We start from the raw sequence: 24,419 nt of genomic DNA, 5'->3' as shown, positions 1-24,419 counted from the left end.
TAGTGCAGCAAGAGGGTCTTGCTTTTGCACTGGCTTGCCGGCTGCTAACTGATGCCTTGTGGAACCATATACATCAATCTGTGCTTGCAGTACCCAGTGGTCCTCGGCTGCCTGTAGCTCTGACGCTGCTAACTCTGGCACTGCAAGCACTGATGTGGCTGTTGTCACCTGCAACAGTGCAATGACCTCGTTGATCTCTCCGTTCTCTCCGTGGGGATGGCCTTCCCCCTTCGTGGCAACGCGGCGTCTGCAGTTGCAGATAAAGCGTTGGCACCACGCTGTTACGCGAGCCAACTGCTGCCATCTTGAATACTGCTCCGGTTGGAGTCGTTCCACCACGGCGGCACTTGTGAAACCCTTCTCAGCCATGAACGTTGATTCTCGTTGAACCTCTCCAGGGAGGTCCACTGTTTGGACAGGCTGCGGTTGTTGTGGCCAAGTGTCTGCGCTCTTGGCAAGGAACTTGGGACCATGCCACCATTCTTAATCACTAGCCAATGCCTCCGCTGTAGCCCACGCGTACCCTTGTCGGCCGGATACTGTTTTCCGGGAACATGCTGCCACTGGGACGGCTTGGTGGCACGTTGCAGCTCGGACACGCGGTTGCCAATGTCCACCTTGAATCGACGGCTGTGCGACCGGATCCATCCCAGAAGGTGTGTTCGGAAATTGGCACATCCAACGCATCACCGACTTCGCTGCTGATCCTCAGTCCGAGCACTGCTCCACGAAGCTCCAGCTGTGGAATGGTCTGACGACGGGTCGGCGCTGTCTTGGCCTTGGCCATGGCGAGTGTCACTCGCACCGCACCCGAGCTATCTTCAGCTCGAACGTAGGTGGCTGCTGCAATAGCGCGGTCGGACGTGTCCGTGAAGGTATGGATGGATACGGATGATGCCGCTGATGCCTTGAAGCTGCGCGGCGCTGCTATCGCTGCTAGGGCTGGCAGTTCGCCAAACCACGCCTTCCACTTAGTGGCTACTGTTGACGGGAGCTCATCATCCCAAGACAGGCCGAGAAGCCACGTATCCTGCAGTAGGACGCGCGCTCGGATGATGAATGGCGAAATCTGGCCACGTGGATCGAAAGCTGTCGCGACACCACTGAGCACGGATCGTCTAGTGAGTTTTGAAAGCTGAGGTTGCTGGAAGCGGAAGGTGAAGGTGTCCTGCTTTGCTGACCAGGTTACTCCCAGTGTCTTCGTTGTTGGCAGGGTGCAGTGCACATGGTCGCCGACGTTGACCACTGTGGACGCTGCGCGATCTGCTACCGGAACGCTTTCCACGACCTCTGCGATATTAGACAACCACTTGCGTAAGTGGAATCCACCGTGAGCTAGGATCTCCTGACAGTGCAGGCGGCTTTTCACAGCGTCCTCGACTGTGGGCCTCGACGCAAGCAGATCATCAATGTAACGGCTGCGCTCCAGAGCTTCTGTAGTGTGTGCTGGATACTCAGGGTGAACCGAAGCAACACTTCTTGGACCGCCCTGCCTGCCAGGTACGGAGAGGCCTTGATACCAAACACCACGTGCTGAAACTCATAGACGTGTGCCGGGCCGTCGTCGAACCGCCAGAGGAAACGGTGGTACTTGCGGTCAGATTTCCTGAGCATCACTTGCAAGAACATCTCCGAAATGTCAGCTACGAGTGCCACCGGTTCAGAGCAGAAACAAATCAGGACCTTGACGAGGTCTGTCTGAAGTGCCGGGCCACTGTGCATCTCATCATTGATAGAGCGGCCGTCCCATTTGGCTGCGGCGTCGAAAACTATCCGCACCTTGGTGGTCTCTTTGTCATCTCGAACCACTGGGAAGTGGGGGAGAAACCATTGATTGTCGCCGTCACCGTCTACCTCTTCACTGGGTACTTCGCGGATGTATCCCTTGGCGAGATGACTCTGCATAACGTCATGGTACCGTTGCCGTACACTCGGACGGCGGCTTAGCGAGTGCTCCAGACTGCGCAGTCGCTGTGCGGCTTGCGGACGATTTGAGGAAACGTGAGGCTCCATCTCAATCCACGGAACGCCCAGCTCCACTCTGCCACTGGCAAACTGCGCCGTGGCAGTTGTACGCTCTTCGACTTGCCTATCGTCTGCTGATGGCATGCTGTCGTAACTGGGTGGCCTCGTGCCAGCTGACTCCATCTCAAGGTGATTTCTGACGAGTACCTCGAGGCTCACCTCTTCTGAGGTCGGCGTGACAACTGCTGAAAAACTGGCCAGGCTCGACTCAGCTCTCCCTGGGCTCAGACATACCCAGCCTAGTGGAGTGTGCCGGGCAATTACATGGCTGGGTGCTGTGTGGTAATCTCTTCCAGCACAGTATGAAGCTGGATTGCATTGAGGCCGATCAGCACGTCAATCTGCCCACTGCACACGGCTGGAAATGTTATGTCCTTGAGGTCCTCCCAGGCATGCTTGGTTGTACTCCAGTCAACAGGTTTGACACTAGGGCACACCGATGGCATGGCCCAAGCACGGAACTCAGATGCCGCTGAGCCGTCAACTGCCTCAACGGAGATAGTCACATGTTCGAACACTCCGCTCACTACCTCACCACTCAAGACCGATGCGGTTAGTGGCTCACGTGGGCTGTCTGCTCCGACTGCTGAGGCAATGTGCTGCCGAACGTAGCTGGTTGAAGATGCCGGGTCTAAGAGTGCCGTCCCTCTTACACATCTGTCACGGTACTTGACAAGAACCGGCGCAGTCATGAATGACAATGGTGCAGAGGTTGTTCCTTGCTGTTCTCCCGACTTCCTGTCAGCCGCTAGAGTTGTGTCAATGGTCATGGTCGTGTGTGCTGTTTCTCGTCGACCACCGTTGGCGTCCGCTGGCGACCACCTTGCCTGATCAGCTCTGCTAAACTCCCTCTTCGATCGGTCTGAGTGTAGCAGTTGATGGTGGCGTCGCTTGCATATGCTGCAGTTGGTCCTGCACTCGTTGGACCAGTGACCACGGGAGAGACAACAGCTGCACACACCATTGTGCCCGCGTACAAAATCCCACCGCTTATCGACTGTAAGCCTCTGGAAATCAGGGCACTTCGCGAGATGGTGAGGGTCTCCACAGAGTCCGCAAGGCTCTATTGCTGCCGCCAGAGTGTGCTGCATTGATGGCATGTGTCGTCTGGGGGGAACCAGCGGCCGAACTGATTGGCCTGTTAGCTTGCTGGAGCTGGTTGGTTCCTGAGGCGCGAGACGCTCATCTACACGCGTCATTTTGTGCACGCGTTTCATGACGAACTCCGAGAACGTCTCAGCGTCGCACCGTGTATCGTCGTACTTGTCAAAATATGCCGCCAGCACTGCCCTTGGCACCTTCTGCGTAATCGACAAATACAACTCACGGCCTGGAGTGATGTTGGCCACTTTCATGTTGAGCAACGTGTTTCGCAGTTTCACGGCAAACTGCTTCATTGTTGCCAGGTCTCTCTCGTTGGTAATTCGAGGCCATGCCATGAGCTCTCGCTCCTGTTGCTCTAGGTTGCGGTCCTTCCCACCAAACCATCGATCCAGCTCCTCCATGATGGCAGTGTAGGCCCCTGGACCATCCAGCACGTCTGCAATTAGGTCTGCTGCAGAACCGCCGGCTAATGCCTCCCGAAGGTGAGCCAGCTTGTAGTCCTCGGACATGAGCGGGTTCTCATGGACCAAGTGGAGGAATCGCTGTTTCCACTTAAGGTACGACGGTCTCTGACCGTCAAACTTCGGCAAGTCGAGCGGCTTCAGGGACCTGCCCAGGCAAAGCTGGTAGAACGCATCCGGCCAGTTCGTGCCGCCACCAGGTAACACATTCGCTTGCTGTGGTGCAGGTGCCAACGGCACAAACTCTGCTGCAGCATGGCTCAATGCACTCTTGTCAGCTGTTTGCTTGGCACTCTTCCTGACCCTTGGTGCTGGCACTGGTCTGTCATTCCTGGGCTGGGCCTGTGCAGAGGTGGCTGTGGGAGTAGGCTGGTTGGTGGGCAGTAGGTGAGTTGTAGCGCAATAGGCTAGCTCTGTGCCTATGGGCTGGTCTTTGGTTCATACTGCTATGTGCTGTTGTCACATGGCTAGTACCACTGCTTGCTGCTACATGTACACTCTGGCTAGTACATGTAGTACTACTACTAGTAGCTGCCAAACAGGGCTGGACTGTCCCACTAGCACTCACACCAGTCAGACTCAGAGGCTGCACTTGAGTGTTCTGCTGCAACACTGACCTGTCACTTGCACTCTGGAGTCAGGAGCGCGTGTGCTGAAAACACCAGAAACCGTGACTGCTGCGTCTGCGTCGCTCGTGTACTGTCTGGCCCTGCTCCTCGTTGGTGGCGGGCGTTCTCGGATCTCTCCGTCGGATCGAACCGTGCTCAGGGCGCTGTTCGGGGAACGGATCCGTGCCGATGCCAAAGGTCTACGACTCCGGACCCCAGGCAAACTGCCACCAAGCCCAGTCGCCTCACCGCCACTGAACTCGTCGGAGGAGGACTGCTCTCCATCCGCCGATTGAGCATGGATCTCCGCGTTGCCAGATGCAGAAACTGCAAATTCTACGTGCGGTTCCTCATACTCAGTACTAGTAGCGCCGGTCAAACTTTCGCGTTGTTCTGCTGCCCTGGCTCGCTCCACGGCTAGCCTCTTGTTGGCAAGCTCGATCTCAAGGGCCAGTTCCTGGCGTTTCAACTCCGCGATCCGTTCAGCTGCTTCCAGCTCCATCTCTCGTTCTCGTCGTACGATCGCGGCCCTCCTGCAGCTCTCTAGGCTGCTGTGATCGTACTCGCTGGCCGACTGTGCGGGCGTCTTCGCCTTGCGTCGGCTCTGAACAGATTCCTGGTCGGAGAGGAATCTGGACGGCCTTTGTCCAAAATTCCGTCTGGCGCTCCGTCTTGGAGCCTCTTCCGCCATCGTGCCCTACTCTGGCACGTTCACGGAATCACTACGGATCTCGCTCTTCGGATCCGGCTCGAAGGACCCTGTTTATGTTCTGTCGCGCACACACACACTGGTGCAGAAGACTGTATCATTGTTCACAAGACTGTTGTTCTTCTTCAAGACTGAGTAGCACCGACTCTTTCTGTTCTAAGTACTACTAAAGAAAACTCTCTCAATGCATTACAGCGCAGCCAAACAAAAGGTACCGCAAAAACCTTATGGAAGTTATGCCGCACGCACAAGAACACAACAACCAAAAAAGCTACACGGTGCAAGCTGGCTCAGCGAAACTGACTCGAGCGGAACCTAAATCGGAGCTCGCCGACCAAATACATAGTCATTATTACCAGATTACATGAGGCATCGAGGTGCAACCAAGCTGAGCGCATACATGGATAGCGATATTACCAAGAGCTAAGGTCAACACAGAGAACAGGCAGTATGACCGCAATGGCCTCGATCACAGCTAGAGCCTAGTAGTAGAGGACGAGAAAGCAGACCGCAACTGAACACGTACGACGTAGATCTACGATAGTACAACCTCACAGCCTCATATGAGTCATAACTGTAAAAGTGCCCGCAGATGAGTGCATCCGCGGGCAAAAAGGCCATGGACGCTTTTGATTCCCGCGGGCAAATAAATTATTTTGGTCACCCGCAGGAATATCTCCATGGTGACTTTCCTGTAAACGTGGATTTGCCTGTCGTGTGAATCGCCTATAGGTACTAGGTGGCGGGATGGTAGGTGATAGGCCGAAGGCCGGGCCGTGGTAGAGGGGATAGGAGTGTGAACAGCAGGTAACACTGTTACCATGGTTACAACAGGTCTCTGATGCAGAGCTAGCTGCAAGTGCTAGTGACGGATATCGGACATTTGCAGCCACCTCCTGGTCGTTGCAATCTGATGTATTACCTCTCACTCTCAGTGGGTCACTTGTCCGTGGCCGTTGTACTGGAATCTGTGGCAGAGCCTTGCCATGCCAGGGGCCACACCTCCCCCCGGATACCCGGCATAGACAGTACAAATACTGGTGTTGCTCCATTTTTGTTCCTTTCTTTTTATTTGTTCTTGCTGAGAAGGAAACGTTGCTACTTGGAAAGCTTTCAAACGTCATGACGTCACTCGACTCGCCGCGCGCGTGTACGTGTGAATAAGAACGGTCTGGCTAGAATCAAAAATTGAAGAACTTTCCTAGGCTGCGCTCGAGCCCCTGCGTTCTTCGGCGCCCGATCTTACTGTATTGCTAGTCTGCACTGGCTTGGACACGTGGCACGGATGGAAGATCACCGGTTGCCGAAGTGTGTTCCTTTCGGTGAACTGCCTGCCCCGCGCCCCGCGCGTGGTCCACGCAAGAGGTGGAGGGACGTCGTTATGGATGACTTTGCGTCGGCTGAGCCACCGGTACCAACATGTGGATGGTACGATGCAGCCCAGAACCGTCCGGAGTGGCGTGCCATTGCCCGTCGACCACCCAAGGCACCCTCTGCTGCTGGCTACGGTTGCGCCTGCGGCCGCATGTTCCGTCGAAACGGCGACCTGAAACGCCATCAGTCATTCTGTCGTGGACTGGAGAAATAACAATGCGCTATCATTGCTACGCAATGGGCAAGGTCAAGGTGTATTTATGGTGGTACAGGACATGCTATGTACGCCTCTTTGGTCGCTCACACATTATCCATTGCCGGCATTGGTTACACTTTATTTTCAATTTGTTATGACCTACGCTGGTCTGCACGCCCACCCACTCGACTTTAAAAAGTTGACTCTCGTTTGCCATTTCATCCGGTAGTTTGACTCCCTGCTACATGTACATGTATAATATAATTTATATTTTACAATTATCCTTGTACGTGTCTATCTTCTTGACACCATGACTTTCTTTGAAGGTCTTGTAGCTATGAAATGTTATTTGCTGCAGGTCATGTGTGTGTGTGGTGTGTGTGTGTGTGTGTGTGTGGTGTGTGTGTGTGTGTGTGGTGTGTGTGTGTGTGAGTGTGTGTGCATCCGTGAATGCCCCACGCTTGGCCCGTGAGTAAATATACAGTCATGTACGTGTTTTGTGCCATTCAATTTCACTATCTGTATACCAGTATGCAGCACAGTGGCAGGCATAGAGAGAGAGAGACGTTTTAACAATGTGTCTGATGTGAATTCTTCACTACTACATGTACTTGTATGATCGAGCGTACGAGTGTGTGTGTGTGTGTGTGTGTGTGTGTGTGTGTGTGTGTGAATGTCCCATGCATAGGTAAAAATACAGCCACGTGCGCGGTGCCACACAATTTCATTATGTGTAGAACAGCGGCTGGTAGAGAGACTGAGACAGACAGACACAGAAAGACAGAAACAGAGGGATGCGCATAAAGAGCGACAGACTCAGAGAGAAAGAGACAGAGACAAACAGACAAAGACGAACAGACAGACAATCGGGCCCCGGAAAGACAGAGATAGAAACAGAGGGAAAAAGAGAGACAGACAGATAGACACACAGACTGAGAAGAAAACAGACAGAGACAGACAATAAGACACAGAAAGACAAAGACCGAGACAGAAACAGAGGGACGCACATAATGAATGACAACAGGAGAGACAGACACAAAGACTTAGAGAGACAGAGCCAGACACAGAGGGTCCTCAGGGAGAGACACAGAGAGAGAAAAAACTGAGAAAGGGAGAGGCAGATCGAGAAGGAAGAAGAGACAGAGAAAAAGAGACTGAGAGAGGGACAAAGAGAGACAGAAGAAGAGAAGCAAACGGAGAAACAGCGACACAAGTACCGGGCCAAGAAGACAGACAAACATAGAGAGACAGACCAAGACAGGGAGACAGTTGGAGAGTTAAACAGACAAACACAGATAGGCAGACAGAAAGGCCGAGACGAAGATTCAGAGAAACACATAGACACAGAGAGAGAGAGAGAGAGAGAGACAGAGAGAGAGAGAGAGAAACACACACACACACACACACACACAGAAACAGAGAGAGAAAACTGAGAAAGAGAGAGACAGAAGAGACAGAAGAAGAGGGAAAGAAACAGATAGAGGGTAAAAGATAGAGACAGAGAAAAGAGACCGAGTGAGGGACAAAGAGAGGCACACAGAGAAAGACTGAAGAAGAGAAGCAGACAGAGAAACAGAGACAGACAGATGGAGACAGAAATACAGAGACAGGTAGACAGTGAAACAGAAAGGAAGACAGACAGACAGATAGGGACAGGCACACAGACAGAACGAGATAGGCAGACAGCTAGGGAATGACAAAGACAGGCATGCAGACAAACCAAGACACAGAGACACATAGACACAGAGAGAGAGGGGCAGACAGATAGATAGATTAATAGAATAGAGGGCCGGACAGACAGAGGAACATGTAGAGACACACAGATACGAGAGATTTCGTTCGTTGCATTTCTAATACTGAAGTAGTATGCACACAGACTGCTGAGAGTTGTCGAATGCGGCGAAAGCAGAGTGTAGTAGACACTACAGGAGTGAAGCAAAGCTGATTTGTTGTAATGCTGCCTGACTGACTGCCTATGCTGCCTGATGATTGCACTGGGCAATGAATCAGCCTTGTACCACTGGCATACTGTGTGCAAAAACTTATAGTGAGGTGAACTCATAAACAGTGAGCCGAAAAATACGATTAAAAAGCCGATTCACAAACCAGGTAAAGACAGGAAGAGAGAAAGAAAGATATGTGCGCATATACCCTGCACCCATGAACGCACACACACACACACACACACACACACACACACACACACACACACGGGAGTTGATAGGTGGAGAATTGTGAAAACAGGGGACTCAGTGTGCCCTCAAGGAGATAAAGAGATAGAGATAGATATAGAGAAATATCATTGGCAAAGTATATTCGGCCCTGGTTTAAATCTGGCTTTGGAATTTATTTTTCATTGCAATCAGGTTCGGCCTCATTTCTCTGTGCTGTGCTAATGAGTCCACAAAGGACGAAACAGTTCTGTCCCCAGATTGGATAGATAGATAGATATAGATGAAGATAGATAGAGAGAGAGAGAGAGGGGGGGGGGGGTGGAGAGAGAGAGAGAAAGAGAGATAGAGAGGGAAAGAGAGAGAGACAAAGGCAGCTGTCTTGGTCATTATCATCCGATGTATTCCGTGTAGCGTAGACCAGGTGTGCATTGAGAATCCTTTCACAAGGCCTCGCAATAATTATAATTATGGAACTGGGCAGTAATGTGGTGCTAGTCTTGATATGTTTCACTCAGGTCGTGTCTGATATCGTTGGCATAAGAGAAAATCAGAGGGTGTACATCCACTTCACTTGCAGACTTGCGTGTCTCTCTTGCAACGGATGCACATGGTACTTAGTTTCTGTGTCAGTTGGCTCACTCTGGGGGCGAGTGGTCACTGCCTGAGTTCAATGTTGGAAAAGGTAAGTAGCTCTAGAGTGCAGTATAGAGAAAATTATGCCAAATACGCGGTCAATAGGAGAGACTATACCAGGAACTTCGACTCATATACTTCAATATCTAATTGGATCTGTAAAGAAGACGCTGCTCAGTGGTATTGGAGTTGTGGTTGATCAACAGCGTATCTTTTAGGTACATGTGGCATCCATTGGTCTTGTTTGAGTGACACTAGGCATGCAACCGGACAACGTTGGTGAAAGGTTTCATTACCAAAGAACTTGATTGGTTTGCCATTTAGCTTCCTGTGTGGCGTGACATTGTTTCCGTGGACTGGTTTAGATTCTTGCCCACGTTTCCAGGAGTCCAGCCAATTAATAGCAGCCGAAGCTATTTGAATTGCCAGATTATGTCTTCTTATCTGGTCTGCACTCCATCTGCCTGCATCAGTAAGTAATGCAAACGCCTTGTCCCTTGCACAGGCACGTGTCTGCTGCAGGCAATTCCGGGAGAGCGTAAAGTGGCAGGACGAAGTACTGTGAAGTTGCAACATGATCTGAGTACAATCGTAGCACATCAAGTCTTGACACTACTTGTGACATGATCAATTCTGCTATGCTCTAATGCAGACTAGCAATAAGAGGCATTTGTCAGATACTAGTAACCATGAGGTACTGAGACGATTCTCTTCCGCAAGCCACCCACTCTGCTAAAAAATGCTCAAAATTAATAATCTGTCATCTGCCTGCTCCAACTTGACTGTCCTCCTGACAAGTGAAAACCGCTGGCGTTGTCCGGCCATAAACACCATTATTGGCATTAATCCAACGCATTAATCCAACGCCTCCGTTGCAACTTGCTCCTCATCTCTGCAGCTCATACATGTACCACGTCGAAAAACTAAAATACTTGGAGCCACAAGCTACATTTTCAGAGGCAGGGAGTTGCAAATGGCAAGAAACCCAGCTTCCCTTCACCTTTGGCATCACGAGCAATGACCATTTATCAGCCAGCAATGTTTTACTAGAGCAAAGGCGCTGGCGGGAACAGAAACAACGTTTCTTTCTCAGCAAAAACAAATAAAAAGGACCAACACCAGGGATTTGGCCATACCCGGTACCCAGCCCCTGGAAAGGCTCTCCCACAGATTCCAGTACAAAGGCCACAGCCAAGTGAGATGCGGTCGCTTGCCAGGTAGTCCATCAGCCAGTGGCAGTGGTGCCAAAGTGAGTCCCCTGTTGCACTTACAAATCGAACACCTGGAGCTGACATCAATCGACAGCAAAAGCATCACTGAATCCGACCTGCCTACTTTCCCTGGCGAAACTCTTGCACTCCTTTTGCAGTGCGCCTTGGAAGTTCGACAAATTTCTTCTTCTTCATCAGCCATGACGAGGTTTTCCATCCGTTTTATCATGACATCCAATGCGTCTTCAGTGAAAAACGTGGAGTTTTGTCAACGTTTGGTGTGGTTTTCCGTGGCGATCGACCTAAAATCGCGAAATAAATCGCCGTCGATTTGAGCAGAGGTGAGTTGGCTTGGAGCACGTACAGATTCAAAAACTATGTGTACATGCGCACCGGGAAGAAGATGAAGATGCTCACCATTTTCAAATAACTAATTCAAAAACTACATGACTATTGTACTGCAATTGTTGTAGTTACTCGTTTGCAACTACAATGGTATGAAGAAGATAATCAAGCGAGGTACAGAGGGATTGATGGCTGATCAAAGCCCAAGGGACCAGCCCGAGGGCTTTGATCAGTCATCAAGCCCGACTGTACCTCGCTTGAATATGCTTCAGACGATCCCCAACAATTTTTTTGATTTTGAATTCAATCGCTTTATTCTTTGGGTGATCTCGAGTGTGGTAGATAGTACTTCGAAGTAGTACAACTGTAACTGTACTACTACCTGGTTGCAACATGTTGAAAGCAGCCTTGCCTTTATTTCAACTGTTTGCTGTCAGCATCCAGAGCCATGGCGTTTGCTAGTTGGTCGTAATGGAGAAGAGAACTGCAGGGCATTCACTCGATGTACAACATCCATCGCCGCAGATTCCTTACTTTTAGCTCTCCACGTTCCTTATTTTTCCAGGGATCAGGATCTTCCCGTTGTGATTCCATTCAGGGTGGAAGCGTAGATCACTTTTGCCAAACAGTAAAAACTACGCTTCAAACCTGCTTGACATGACTCGGGGTGCATACTTCGGAAACCCGAAGGTGGATGATGTTCAATACTAGCTCATTGTAATCTTCCTGAAGGTATGTATTCGGATGCTCAATTAAATAGAACAGTGAAAGAGATGTGTAATGGAACAACACTCTACAAGTAGGCGAACAACAATTTTATTGTAATTTGAATCCAGGCACACGTGTAATACGGAAACTGCAATGGTTTACACTGCAAATCTTCTCGATTTGCAAGATTTTTCCCGTAATTCACAAAAATCTGAAAGTTCATTCCTGAAACGCGCATGGCACTGATTGGAGATTGGGTTTAGGTCACAACAATGGCTGTCGATGAAATGCCAAAAATGGTCACTTTGTCGGCTTCCCAATTCCCCCTGCAGAGCGTGCAAGTCGTTTACTCTTTTTATCATTTCTATCAAAAAAGTAGGGCTCAAACGATTAGTCCGATTAAAGGGGAACTCCACGAAAAAATGAAAATTATTTGATAGCCTGTAGAGTTTCGGGCGCTGAGTCGAATGGTCTTGGTCCGATACGAAGTCTCTACGAGAAAGCGTTCTTGAGATATTTCAATTTTAGCCACGCCCCATATGCCATACCAATGTATGTGTGACGTCATTGTGGCATGGTTCGAAAATACTTGGATTTTGAATCTCACTTTCTTCAGGACGAAAGTCACTTCAGAAAGTAGTTTGCCAAGTCGCCTGAGCCGCTGCAATGCCAAATTGTTGTGTTGTTGATTGTGCCAGTATCACATCATCCTCCTGGGGTTAGTTTTCTCAGATTCCCAAAGGATGGAGACCTGGCAAAGCGCCGAGATGTTGCAATGCGTCGTGAAAATTTCAAGCCTATTTTCGCAGCACGAGCTATGTTTGCTCGCTGCATTTATGATCCAGAGGGACTTGAGAGCTGAGTTTTGACGAGTGCGCCGTCCAGGAAAGCCCTCATCAGTGTACCAGTGCCCTCCGAACCGTGAGCCTCCAGCAAAGCGAACTCAACAAGCTGCAACTGAGAAAGCAGGGCGAGATACGTCCCATCAGGATCAGAAGAGTACATCACCCCATCAACTCCGACTGCAGCTAGCTGATGAACGATATTACCCCAGTAACTTTGCGCATACCAGTACTCAAACTGTGCACATCTGTCATCAACTGGGACGCAAACAGACAGACCCCCAGCAAGTACGAGGGTTACAGAACTGTTTGCTTGCGATGTGCAGGCAGCATGCACGACGAACTGTCTCACCAATCCTGCCAAACTGAACCAGTGTAAGTTGATTGCGTGGATATGTCTCTATTTATAACAGCTACCCTACTTCTAGGCATAGACTTGATTGGTTGCATGAATACCATATCACTCAGAGCAGTTGTTAGAAGTCTGGACAGCCTCGGAATAGTGCAAGCAAGGCCACGCTTTGTTTTTTCTATGTTTCTCGTCGGCAAATTTTAACAAAAGGTATGCGGGCGGGCGGAAAAAAAACAAAAGCCAAGGAAAAAGCAAGAACTGAAAACTGTATACATTGCGTGATTCATACAAGACGCTGCGCATACCATGTATACAGTACTACATTGTACAATCATGTACATGTAGTCCCATACATGATTGCACTACGTTTAATATCACATCAGTCCACGAATATCAGGCAAACTGCAACAATGAGAATATAAAGTTTGATGAATACGAGATGGCGAAGAGAACATACATTTATCTGCTATCGCATCAACAAACGCTTTCCCACTCGTCATTTTTGGTTGTGTTACTTCAACGTTCTTGTCTCCGCTTATCAAACTCTTGTCCTCACGCTGCTCATCTTTTCCTCACCATGGCCGTGCGTCTATTCCTTGGATTTTCTGCCCACGACATTATTCCACAGACGCCAGTTGCCACGGAACTCGTCCGACTTACGGTATTCCTGGGACCTACGAGGCTTAGGCAGTGAACGACTGAAAGTGAAAGCTTCATCATGGCAGCCTTCATCGCAGAGAACGGACGGGGAGCGCTCCTTTGCTGCTGAGATGCAAACGTTTACGATTTTGATTGACGCATCTAGCTGCTGCAGCATGTGCAGCATACATACTATGTACAGTCATGTACATAGTATGTACTTTTTTTTTCTTCCGAAATTTCTGAAAACCTACGCGGGCGATGACGAGAAACATAGAAAAAACAAAGTGTGGCCTAAAGTGAAACAAAAATTTATTGCACTCCGAGTTCCACGCTTGCAGGATCTCCAGGCCAAAAAAATCTAATTTCGAGCAAGGAATGGGTTCTGGTTGTATGCGAAAGAAAAGTAAGTGAAGACCTATTGTGCAAGGAATACAGTGGGAACTACACATATTATACACATGCACTCACACCTTCACCCACATGCGCGCTGGCACGTGTGCGTACACACACAAAACACGACAACACACACACATACGTACCCACATACTCAAACTCACTCGCACGCACGCTAGCCTAAGGATAGTACATATGCTGTAGTAGTGGTATACTAGAAAACGAGTTTATTGACAAAGCCTATCGCTTGAAACGATAAAGTATGGGTTCGGGTGTGATCAAATGCACCCATGGTGCTCATAAACTGTGTGCAGTGCTCTCTTCACCAACAGAACACTACCTACCATACTTTGTAGATCTTGTACCAATCCAAGGGAAAATGACAAAGACAAATGTGAGTCATGCATGAAAACTTGTGATAGCACTATAGTACAGAACAACGTTGTTCGTGCTATGCCTGACAACAATAAGTTACACACAAAACATTACGCGCATCGATCCTCACAAGATAAGTCAAGACATACTCGGAGCAAAGAGAAATTTGTTTGTGTCATGCATGAAACTTGTGATAAATACCAGTACAATGTCTTTCTTGTGCGACGCCTACTGTAGTGCGCCTGACAACAATAAATTTCCCCCCAAAAATAAGAATAAGTGTATCATGCTGATACGCGATCCTCACAAGACAAGTCAAGGCAAACTAATTGAGGCTTACCTAATGTCAGACTCTTCTGTCACTGGCATTGGCGGCTTCTGCATGTCGAGATAACCTCGAAGAGTAGTGATGGGCACAGCCTAATGCAAGGATACGATCTCGAAATCTGCGAGGTCCGCTACGCAAGAAACCTTGGGCCGTCTTGTCGACAGCGACGGCAGCATCCTACCAGCAAAATCATTCCCGCGGGCTGGGCATGGCTATACACTTTTGTCCACGCTCGCACCAGTCGGAGTCCCAAACGAATCGAGATTCTGGTGGCCAAGCTACTCGTCTTCTGTCGGACGCAGCTGCTGAAGCATCTTCTTCCTCAACATTTGTTACACGCGATGGCAGCTCCTCAGCAGAGTATCTGGGCTCCCTGCCCCAACCATACGCGGAGGTGGGCTGTTGGTCGTCCTTACTGGCCTCAGCATCGCTGCCTTCATTGCTGGGGACAGAGGATTGTTCGGAATCGCCCATCTTCCCTTGAAATACCAACTAAAATTAGTGCTTGTAGATTGGTGAAGAGAAACAACTATGCCACAATGACGTAGGCAGCCCGTGATGATGTAACCAAATGGCCGCATGACGTCAGGGCGCGGCCCCCGTTTTTGCAATTTCAAAGTGAAATATCTCAAGAACGCTTCGTCGTAGAGGCTTCGGACCAAGACCATTCGACTCAGCGCCCGAAACTCTACAGGCTATCAAAGTTTCATTTTTTCGCGGAGTTCCCCTTTAACCGGTTGCAGACCGGTTACGAAGAATTAACGGTTAACCGATAAAGATAACGGTTACGCAGTAACTTTTCAGTCAATTTTTCAAGTATCAGGTCGTTGCAAAGTGTGCACTTTCGCGGGCTGTCGCACGCGTACGCAATTTCTGGGCTGTCAACTCGGTCATATCTGGTCTCTTGGTGTGAGAGTATGTATAAATGAGCATGCAAGAGAATGTACAAGTGTGCGTTGTACTGAATAGGGTACATTTTTTGAATGAGCATAGTCAAATATATGGTTAAAAAAGAGTCCGCAGGATTGCCGTGGCTTATAGGTTATAACCGGTTAACCGACCGTTAGCTTAGCAGTTAACCGTCAGGGGTAAAACCGTGACCGTTTGAGCCCTAACAAAAGCGATGCGACAGGCGCGAAACCGGGAAAACCCCAAATCACAGCCATGTCGCACCCCACGCAACTGCCGCAACTGGGCCATCGCAGGCCGTTGAGCTTGGCTCAACTTTTGCGATGCGATGCGATGCGACAAGCGATTTGGCGTACGATTTTGACCTTTTTTACAGCAAAGTTGTACAAAGGCTCAAGAGTTGCCTATAAATTTGTACAAGTTGTATCAAACCGCGCGAATATCATGGTGACGTAGCCAAATCAGCAAGATGTGGTCGCATCACCACTGATCACTGACTGTGACTTCTTCTGTGAATGGTATTTCGCGAGTTATTATTATTATTATTATTATTATTTTATTTATTTTACTAGGGTGTTTCCCACAGACCTATGGTCTTCTTACGGGAGCCCCTAGAAAGGTTAAGCATGAACGAACAAATGGGCGATAATCTGTACAAGAGCGAACAGTGGAAGGCAGCATATTCCACCGATCAGAACCTATGTAGCCAAGACGAGAAAAACCAGCTTTAGTGTGGGCAGAAGGCAAGGCCAGAGAAAAAGAGATTTGGGACCTAGTGACGGCAGTAGTATGTGCACTGGAGGAGCGGGTATGACAAATTTCTTTTAGGAGAGAGCTACATGTGCCGCTATGGACAGAGCGAAATACAAGAATAAAAAGCTTCAAATTGACTCGGACGGAAATGTGAGAGAGATTGTATAGGCTAAGAATATGACAGGCACTGGTAAAGTTATCGAAACCAAAAACTATTCTTAGACACCTGTTAAATAGCCGGACATACTTATCGAAATAGTAAGAACTGAGGGTGTGGACGTATGCGCTACTTGCATACTCCAATGACGACTGAATAACACTAAGGTAAAAGCTACGCCGTGCGTGGAATGGCAAGAGATGTCTTGACATGCGGTAGGCGCCGAGTTTCCTGTTGACAGACCCAATCAAGCCGTCAATTTGTGGCCCAAAAGTCAGGTGCTCTCTCTGTCTCTCTCTGTCTCTCTCTCTCTCTCTCTCTCTCTCTCTCTCTCTCTCTCTCTCTCTCTCTCTCTCTCTCTCTCTCTCTCTCTCTCTCTCTCTCCGCCATTCCTCTCGCCCCCCCCTCTCCCATGGTGCTTGCTGTGTACGCCGATCCCGAGACCCTTGGTCAGGGGAGTCCACTGCATCTCACCAGCGCAGCTCATGTAGCGCCTACACACCCATTGTTGTCTTTTTTGTTTCGTCTTCGTTTTGTCTCCCCCTTCTTCCGTAGGTTTGTGCAATGTGATAAAAAAAAATAAAAAAAACTAGTTCGCATCGCACGCGTCGCATCGCGACAAGAAACTGCCTGTCGCGAGCTGTCGCAAGCTGTCGCAATGCACCTGTCGTAGAAGTTGAAGAAAGTTCAACTTTTGCGACATGCGACACGCGACATACACAAATGGAGTACAGTTTCGACCCTGGGTGCACGTGCAGTGTACGTGCATGTGCAGTGTACGTGGAGTGCACGTGCACAGTACTACTTGTGCATGAGGATGTCGCAAACATGAAGAATATTGTGAACCATATGTCGCTGTCGCAGCTCGTCGCATGTGTCGCAAGTCGCATGTCGCGTCACAGAAAGTTGTATTGTGCTGAATGCTTGTGGCTCAATGTAGCTGAACCATCGGACCTTATTTGTCAGCTTGGATCACGTGATCCATCCAGTTGCCGCGTGCGGCAAACAGCCCAAATAGCGCTAACTCTGGCCTGCGAGCGTTTGCTGCGACTAGCGCGCTAGCGCTCGTGACATACACAAACGCGCTAGCCAGAATGCTTTGAATTTGAGTTTGACTTTGATGGCTTTCAGCTTCTATTTTTTGAAAAGTAGCGCGCTCAGACCGGCTCGCTCACTCTTTTCTTCTTCCATTTTTTGGGGCAATTGTTTTGTTTGATAGACGAAGCTTAGGGTCTCTTTGGGTTTGCAACCCTTACCCTCCTGGAAAAAATCATAGTTGCTAGACTGCGACACTTCAGACCAGGTACTGTTAGAGCCGCTAATGGACGACGAGCTATTTTCCGCTATCCGGAGCTCAAGCATTTGAGCCGCTAAATGGACGAGACTCCTGGGGTAAAGGATGCAGAGAATGAGGAGAAAACACTCGTATGGAGCAGGGAGTAGGTATTGTACTACTTCCTGGTATGGAGCACTGAGAAGCGGTAAGTCTTAGGGCAATTCTTAGCCAGTAATTACTTTCTCGCCATAATTATGTTCTCGTTTTTCGTGTCTTCTGTAATGCCAGTACACTAGCAGTACGACTACACTGTAGGCGAGAGTCCATAAGCCAGAGTGTGCAGCTCTCCATCTATGCAGCATAAACAAATTAATGACAAATTTCCTTTGCCTAAGGGCTGGGTTCCACTGCCGCTCCGCCGCACATCATCCACGGCATGAAACGTCATCATTATGAGCTGGTCCAGCGAGGCCGCGGCTCATCACCAGCTTTCGCTTCGCTGCTTGATACAAAAAAATGCAAGCCGCGGTCACGGCTTGCATTGTTTCCCGCACTTAATTGTTTTATTCGGGGGAATTTTAACTCGTTGCACAGGCCAGAACACGAGGATTTTTTGGATTTCACGCGCGTGCAGGCAGGCTAAATGTCATCAAAAAAATGTCGAGCACGATCGTGGTACCGTGAATGGCGAGTGTCACTGGAACCGCGACGCTCTGCTGCATGCAGCCAAGTACCGTGGAGCAGCGGAGCTGCGGAGCCGCAGTGGAACCCGGCCCTAACCAAACTTATAGCAATTTGAAAATGTAATGTTTGACAATTTTTCATAAAAAAAACTTGACAACATTGTTCTTCTGTAGAGTGCCGCTGGCAACTCCATCAATGAACTCCATCAATGAGCGCAGGGATAAAGTTTAGAAACCCTTCGAGCGAGAAACGTGTTTTCAAAAAGGAAGCACAAATATGCCGCGTAACTTTCCCTCTAGTATGGCCCCATCAAAGCCACTCGCTGACTACTTACCAGTAAAATGGGGTTGGACGGTTATCAGATTAGCTGACATGTTTCAGCCAACACAACCATAAGCAGTTGTCAACTCTCAAGACTAAAAGAGCTTGCGAAGAAAGTGAGAAACCTTGGCTATGAAAGCACATGAAGCGTCAGAACATAATCGAGCAAACGTGGACCTAGATTACCAGTGTCTGCTCCAGAGCCGGGTCAGTGGCCCTGTTTGTGAGTACTTGGACCTTTTGGAAAAAGAACACTGGGTTACCTCAGGGGCGTCGGAAGCAGTTTAACATTGGTGCGGCGAAAGTGTGAGAGGGGGTCCGGGGGTCCTCCCCTGGGATTTTTTTTGAAAATTGGGCCTAAAAGGCCATATTTTAATGCTACAGAATAATATGAGAAATAAGAATATGCATGCTGATGACACACCGCATTGTTGATGTAAAACATGGTACCTGTACAAGTGTCGACAAGCCATCAACAAGGTTGAAAATGTTTAAAAAAAAAAAACTTCCAAAATTATTGGTGCGGCTTTGGCCGCACCTGCCGCACCGGTTCCGACGCCCCTGTACCTGCGACCCGGTTGGAAGTCCTGTCGAGTACTATACTTTTTTATACTTCGAGGGTACACCACCACTGACAGGCTGCATACGAGTGCAGATGCGTGCGGCCAGAGTGCCCAGTGCGAGTACGTTCATACATGTACATGTACAATCATGTACATCAGGAAGTCAAAAGTAATTTTACGACTCCCTGACACACAGTAGCCGCACTTGAACGCATCTGGCTCTGGCCCAGTGTTGCAGGAGTTGTGCCAGGTAGACGTGTACGCGGTTTGTGTGAAGTCTTAGAGCAGGTACTGCATACCCTATCATATCTGTGTACATGGGTATACAGAGTCAGTGTTGTTGCGTCCCACTCAGCACCCTTCTGGTTCATTTCAGCACCAGCACTCTTTGCGTATGCAGAGTTAAGTAGAGTGCAAGTTCGGGCCACAAGTACACTGTAGCAGCTAGTTGCGAACCTAACCTGTGCAGTGATGCACGGTACTTGTGTACATCTACTTTATCCCTGAGTAACCCACCAGGTATATGGTGCACAATAGGGCACAGTAAATAATCAGCATGCATCGCAGTTTTCTGCAACATACATGTATTCCTGAGGTCACTTTACACCTCAGAAGAAGTGCGTCGCTAACTGTTAGTTATTCCCTGGGGGGTCATTATGTATCGTAGAAAACCCGTCATACAATAGGTTCAAGCTAAAGTACCGTATCACCATGGTAATTACCTGGAAATTCGGTGTGTTTTCTATGTTTTTGTTAAACAAGCGGCAATGTGCAACAGAAATTACCATGGTGATAGAGTAGATGACCGTGTGAAGCGGTGTGAGATGCAGCAAAGGTGAGCCTGTTACTGCGAGTCTATGCCCTAAACAATAAACTTTGCCGTGGGATGATTCTCCTTGGGCTGCACACTCTGGTTAATGTACTCTTTGTGGCAGCATTCTGGTGCCAGAGATGATATTTTTTCTGAAAAATAAGCACTAGAGAAATGGAGTGGGAGTAACCTGAATTATTCTATTAGCAGAGCTGCAATGCTTGGGATATGAGTTTATTCCCGTAGCTATGCAAAAGACGCTATTCAGTTGTACTTAAGGGCCCGGTCACACATGCACTCGAAAGTAGCGTATACGCTGAAGCGAGGTCGCAGGAGCGAAAAATGGCATGGAAACGGCGAAAAGCGGAACTTCCGCTTCAGCGGAAACTCCAATCCGCTTCCTCCAAAATTTTCAAAGCGAGACTGTCGCTTCTGCGGATTCGCTTCAGCGGAAAACACCATGGTCTGCTGTATATGGACTTGCTACGAGAAATTTGTATGTGTATGATGTCCATGCAACAAAAATGCGTGGAAGATATTTAAGATAGTCATTGACCTCGTCTATTCTCCGTACCGTATGCACCACAGTCTCATTTTCCGCCAAAGTAGGAGTTGTGCCCTGTTTGTATGTGTGACCACACACACGTGGTTTCGCTGGAGCAACACCAGGCTCGCTGCCGCCGAACCTCGTCGCCGAAGCGAATTCCAGTGCATGTGTGACCGGGCCCTTAGTAGCATCTGGCGCTAGCCAGTATCCACACCGCTGTAATTCGGTGCGTGTCACGGTGCCTGGTAGGGTGGTTCACGTGGCATGCCATGGTTGGTGCAGTATCCCGTATGTGTCCCGTACCATAATTCGAGTATGCGGTGCGCACCGTAGCATAGATGTATCTGGAGCGCTGTACGAGCTAAGATGTCGGGGCAAATATGGGGACATTCACAACATGCAATGTGAAAATGCACGTCAGTTTCGTTTTAAGAAGTGGGTTTGACGGAGTAAGAAAAGGCCCCAGCTTTGGCTGCTGCATGCTAGCCCAGTGGGTGCCAATCTCCTGCTATCGGCCGAGTGCTGATGGAACGGAGTAGAAGAAAAAGAAAGAAGAATATTGTGTTCAAGAATACAATTTCGGTAAGGGATATACAGTAAAACCTGAAACTAAAGACCACCGTCACTAGCGACCAGCCTGGTACTACCGGCCACTTCGCCAGGCACGGAAGGTCTCACATTCAAAATGCACTGTGACTAGCGACTACCTTCTGAACGCGACCAGCGACCGCCTTTTCCTGTCCCAAAGACAATTTTTGACCCGTAACTAGCGACCGCGATGTAGGAAATCAAATGGTACTCGAAGCTCCTTCTTGAAATTTTACTGATTTTCCATGGTCCTGAAAAGAATCTTTCGATACTACAACTGAACAAATGAACGCAGGTAATTTGGGCTGTGGAGTCGGTGTGGACTTCACTACACCTGTCAAAATTTCAAGCGCTGTCAAGAAAAAACATGATAGGAAACGTCTTGGAGAGCGCATCGAAAGCGCTCTCTGATCGATGTTACTACTCGGAGGAGAAACAAAGACTGGGCGGCTCTGTCACCCCAGTCATACAGACGGATCGACGATGGCATCAAGGAATCCAGAAACAAAGCAGCACCACAAGGTCCTGATGCTGAAGGATCGCGTTCAAGCAATCGAGAAGTCACAACAAGGACAGTCGGTACGATTGATCGCATGAACAAATTTGAAGCCCAGCGCAAAACGAAACTTCCCCAGGGAACGTTTGACTCCTGGCTTCAGAAGTAGCAGCTGAATTTGAAGTCTGCAAAACATTAATCTTCTCTCTCTCTCTCTCTCTCTCTCTCTCTCTCTCTCTCTCTCTCTCTCTCTCTCTCTCTCTCTCTCTCTCTCTCTCTCTCTCTCTCTCTCTCTCTCTCTCTCTCTCTCTCTCTCTCTCTCTCTCTCTCTCTCTCTCTCTCTCCATCTCTCCGTGTTTCTCTCCAAGTGTTGTTTCACCTGAAATAAGAATGACATTGCGCAAGTCCTGGGGAATTGTATTAGCTGCATTTTGACATACATATCATATAATGGGATTCACATATGGTCACGCGGTGCAAACCTCTAACTAAAGACCACCTGCTACTAAAGACCGCTTTTGCTGGCACCAAGGGGTGGTCGTTAGTCACAGGTTTTACTGTACCAGTAAGTGGATAGCTAACTAAAATAATTAGCCGTATGTTTTAGAAATAGTGGTGGCGACACTGGATGGCAGTCGTCAGTCCGTCAAGTGTCAAGTTGACGGAATAGCGCGAGCTCCAGTGTGGGGAGCAAACCCATTCCTAGGTTAGCATACCCCCACCTCACAACAGAGCAACCGAGTTTTGGATTAAGCTGGGAGTGCCGATTCGAGCAACTAGTATGATGGCTCTGCTTGGAGCCACTAGATGGCTCGCAGCTGAGCCGGCAAATGACTCCGCTTGGAGCCGTCAAATGACTCCGCAAGGAGCCACCGAATGACTTCGCATGGAGCCGCCGAATGACTCTGCATGGAGCCGCCGAATGACCCCGCATGGAGCCGCCGAATGACCCCGCATGGAGCCGCAAATTGACTCCGCATGGAGCCGCCAATGACTCCGCTTGGAGCCGCCAATGACTCCGCATGGAGCCGCCAATGACTCCGCATGGAGCCGCCAATGACTCCGCATGGAGCCGCCAATGACTCTGAGTAGAGCCGCCACTGACTCTGAGTAGAGCCGCCAAATGCTAAATAATTATATTGGTATGCATAACCAGTTGAGAGCATATATTCCATAAATCGGCACTCCCGGAGCGGATCACAAAGTGCAGCTACCCGTGCAATCTGTAAGCGGTGCAAGCTAGGTAAAGACTGTCAGAACTTGATATCATGGGCTGAGGCCATTGCCGCAGCCACCCATACTTTGGCTGCAGGTGGCGTCCGAATGTTACTCGGGCAGACATCGCTTTCCACCTTCCCGCCTCTCTGAATATCGAGTCCGGCAGCTGATTCGAAACGAGTGGCCGGTGTACAACGCCAGGCCAAAGCCACAACTGATGAGCAATATCCTCGCAGTTGCTGTAAATGCCCATCGATTGGCATTCGCAGCTGATGCCGCTAGTTTTCCCAGGTGCTGCGGGCTGCCACAATTGCAAACAACCCTTTGCGATTGCTGCTCTGCTTGATTGACTGTCCATTGCCCTATCCCCGGTCGCAATTGTACGAGCACCGGCCAAGTGCACCACTTGCATCAGTGAATACCAGCAAGTCGGGGGACGGCGTCCATTTAGGGTGTAGGAAGAAGGACCGGCCGTTCCGCTAATCCAGGAGCTCAGGTCATCAGCGAAGATCTTTGAGGCACTCTTTGGAGAGCTTGATCAGGTAATACGGCTGCCGGTACCAGTTGGCAAGTGACCACAATCTGCAATTTGCATCCAGGGGCTATCACTCTTGTAGCAAACGGGAGCTTTCCCAGAAGAGACTCGAGTTGACATTGGGTAGTTGAAGCTGTGTGAAGAGTGGCCCGAAGGAGATCACGAAGCTCGGCAAGTTCGTCCATAGGCATACTGATGTTAGCGCGGCGGGTGTCCAGGATGACGCCGATAAACATCAGAACGTGGGCTGGACCCTCCACTTTTGCTGACGCCAGAGAAAACACCGAGGTATGTAAACGCGCGGCGCCGAGTAGCAAGTTGCTGGCGAGCTAACACAGGTCCAGAGCATGCATTGAGGAAGCACTTTTACTGACGCCAGAGAAACACCGAGGTATGTAAACGCGCAGCGCCGAGTAGCGAGTTGCTGGCGAGCTAACACAAGTTCAGAGCATGCATGGAGACAGAAACGTTAGTCGAGGTACTCCCCGTAATGGGATGATGCCAATAACGTCAGGACTTGAGCTGGACCCTCCACTTTTGCTGGGGCCAGAGAAACATCGAAGTATGTAAACGCTCGGAGCAGAATAGCGAATTGCTGGCAAGCTAACATAAGTCCAGAGCATGCACTGAGGAAGTAACGTTAGTTGAGGTATTCCCCGTAATGCAACAGGCGTGGGAGTGCGAACTGCTAGCACATATCCATTCACTGGTGGATGCGACAGAGTTCCATATAGCTGGACTGGAGCGTAATACAGTCTGAAGGGCAGGGCACTCTCATAAAAGTATTGATCCTGCCAGCGGATCAACAAGGACCAATCCTCCGGGCGGACGGGAATTCGGCAGAATGCACTTTTAACATTGAGCTTAGCAAGATACACCAGGGTGAGCATTATTGTGGAGGAAATTGTTTGGGAACGCATGTTCCGCAAGTTGCATGCTCGAAAGTCGAAAACAGCAATGACATGCAAGAGACATTGTACAGGATCTTGGAGGGCGCATGACCATGTGACTCGCGCATGCGTGCAGGTCGGGCCAGCTCGCTGGGCTGCCTGCTAACTTGCGTTAGCATGCTAACGCTCAT

At 49.4% G+C, this 24,419-nt stretch overlaps 1 protein-coding gene and 1 long non-coding RNA gene across 2 annotated transcripts in view; one reads left to right on the top strand and one right to left on the bottom strand.

Moving 5' to 3' along the window:
- Window positions 1-490: 490 nt before the first annotated feature.
- Window positions 491-2,148, bottom strand: LOC135826719 (uncharacterized). Its single transcript, XM_065339321.1, has 2 exons — window positions 1,494-2,148; window positions 491-1,380 (listed from the first exon to the last, which is right to left on the bottom strand). Exons 1-2 carry the CDS (start codon window positions 2,146-2,148, stop codon window positions 491-493), a joined length of 1,545 nt encoding a protein of 514 aa, XP_065195393.1.
- A 15,354-nt stretch (window positions 2,149-17,502) lies between these two features.
- The window catches only part of LOC135825848 (uncharacterized), a 14,734-nt gene continuing 7,817 nt past the window's right edge, over window positions 17,503-24,419 (top strand). Inside the window, exon 1 of the long non-coding RNA XR_010555154.1 lies at window positions 17,503-17,780. This is a non-coding gene — a long non-coding RNA (uncharacterized LOC135825848). The remainder of the gene's footprint in view (window positions 17,781-24,419) is intronic.

Source organism: Sycon ciliatum, chromosome 10, assembly GCF_964019385.1.
Source record: "Sycon ciliatum chromosome 10, ocSycCili1.1, whole genome shotgun sequence".
Classification (NCBI taxonomy): domain Eukaryota; kingdom Metazoa; phylum Porifera; class Calcarea; order Leucosolenida; family Sycettidae; genus Sycon; species Sycon ciliatum.
The sequence above is the reverse complement of the archived record's forward strand: the minus strand, read 5'-3'. Positions and strand labels throughout refer to the sequence as shown.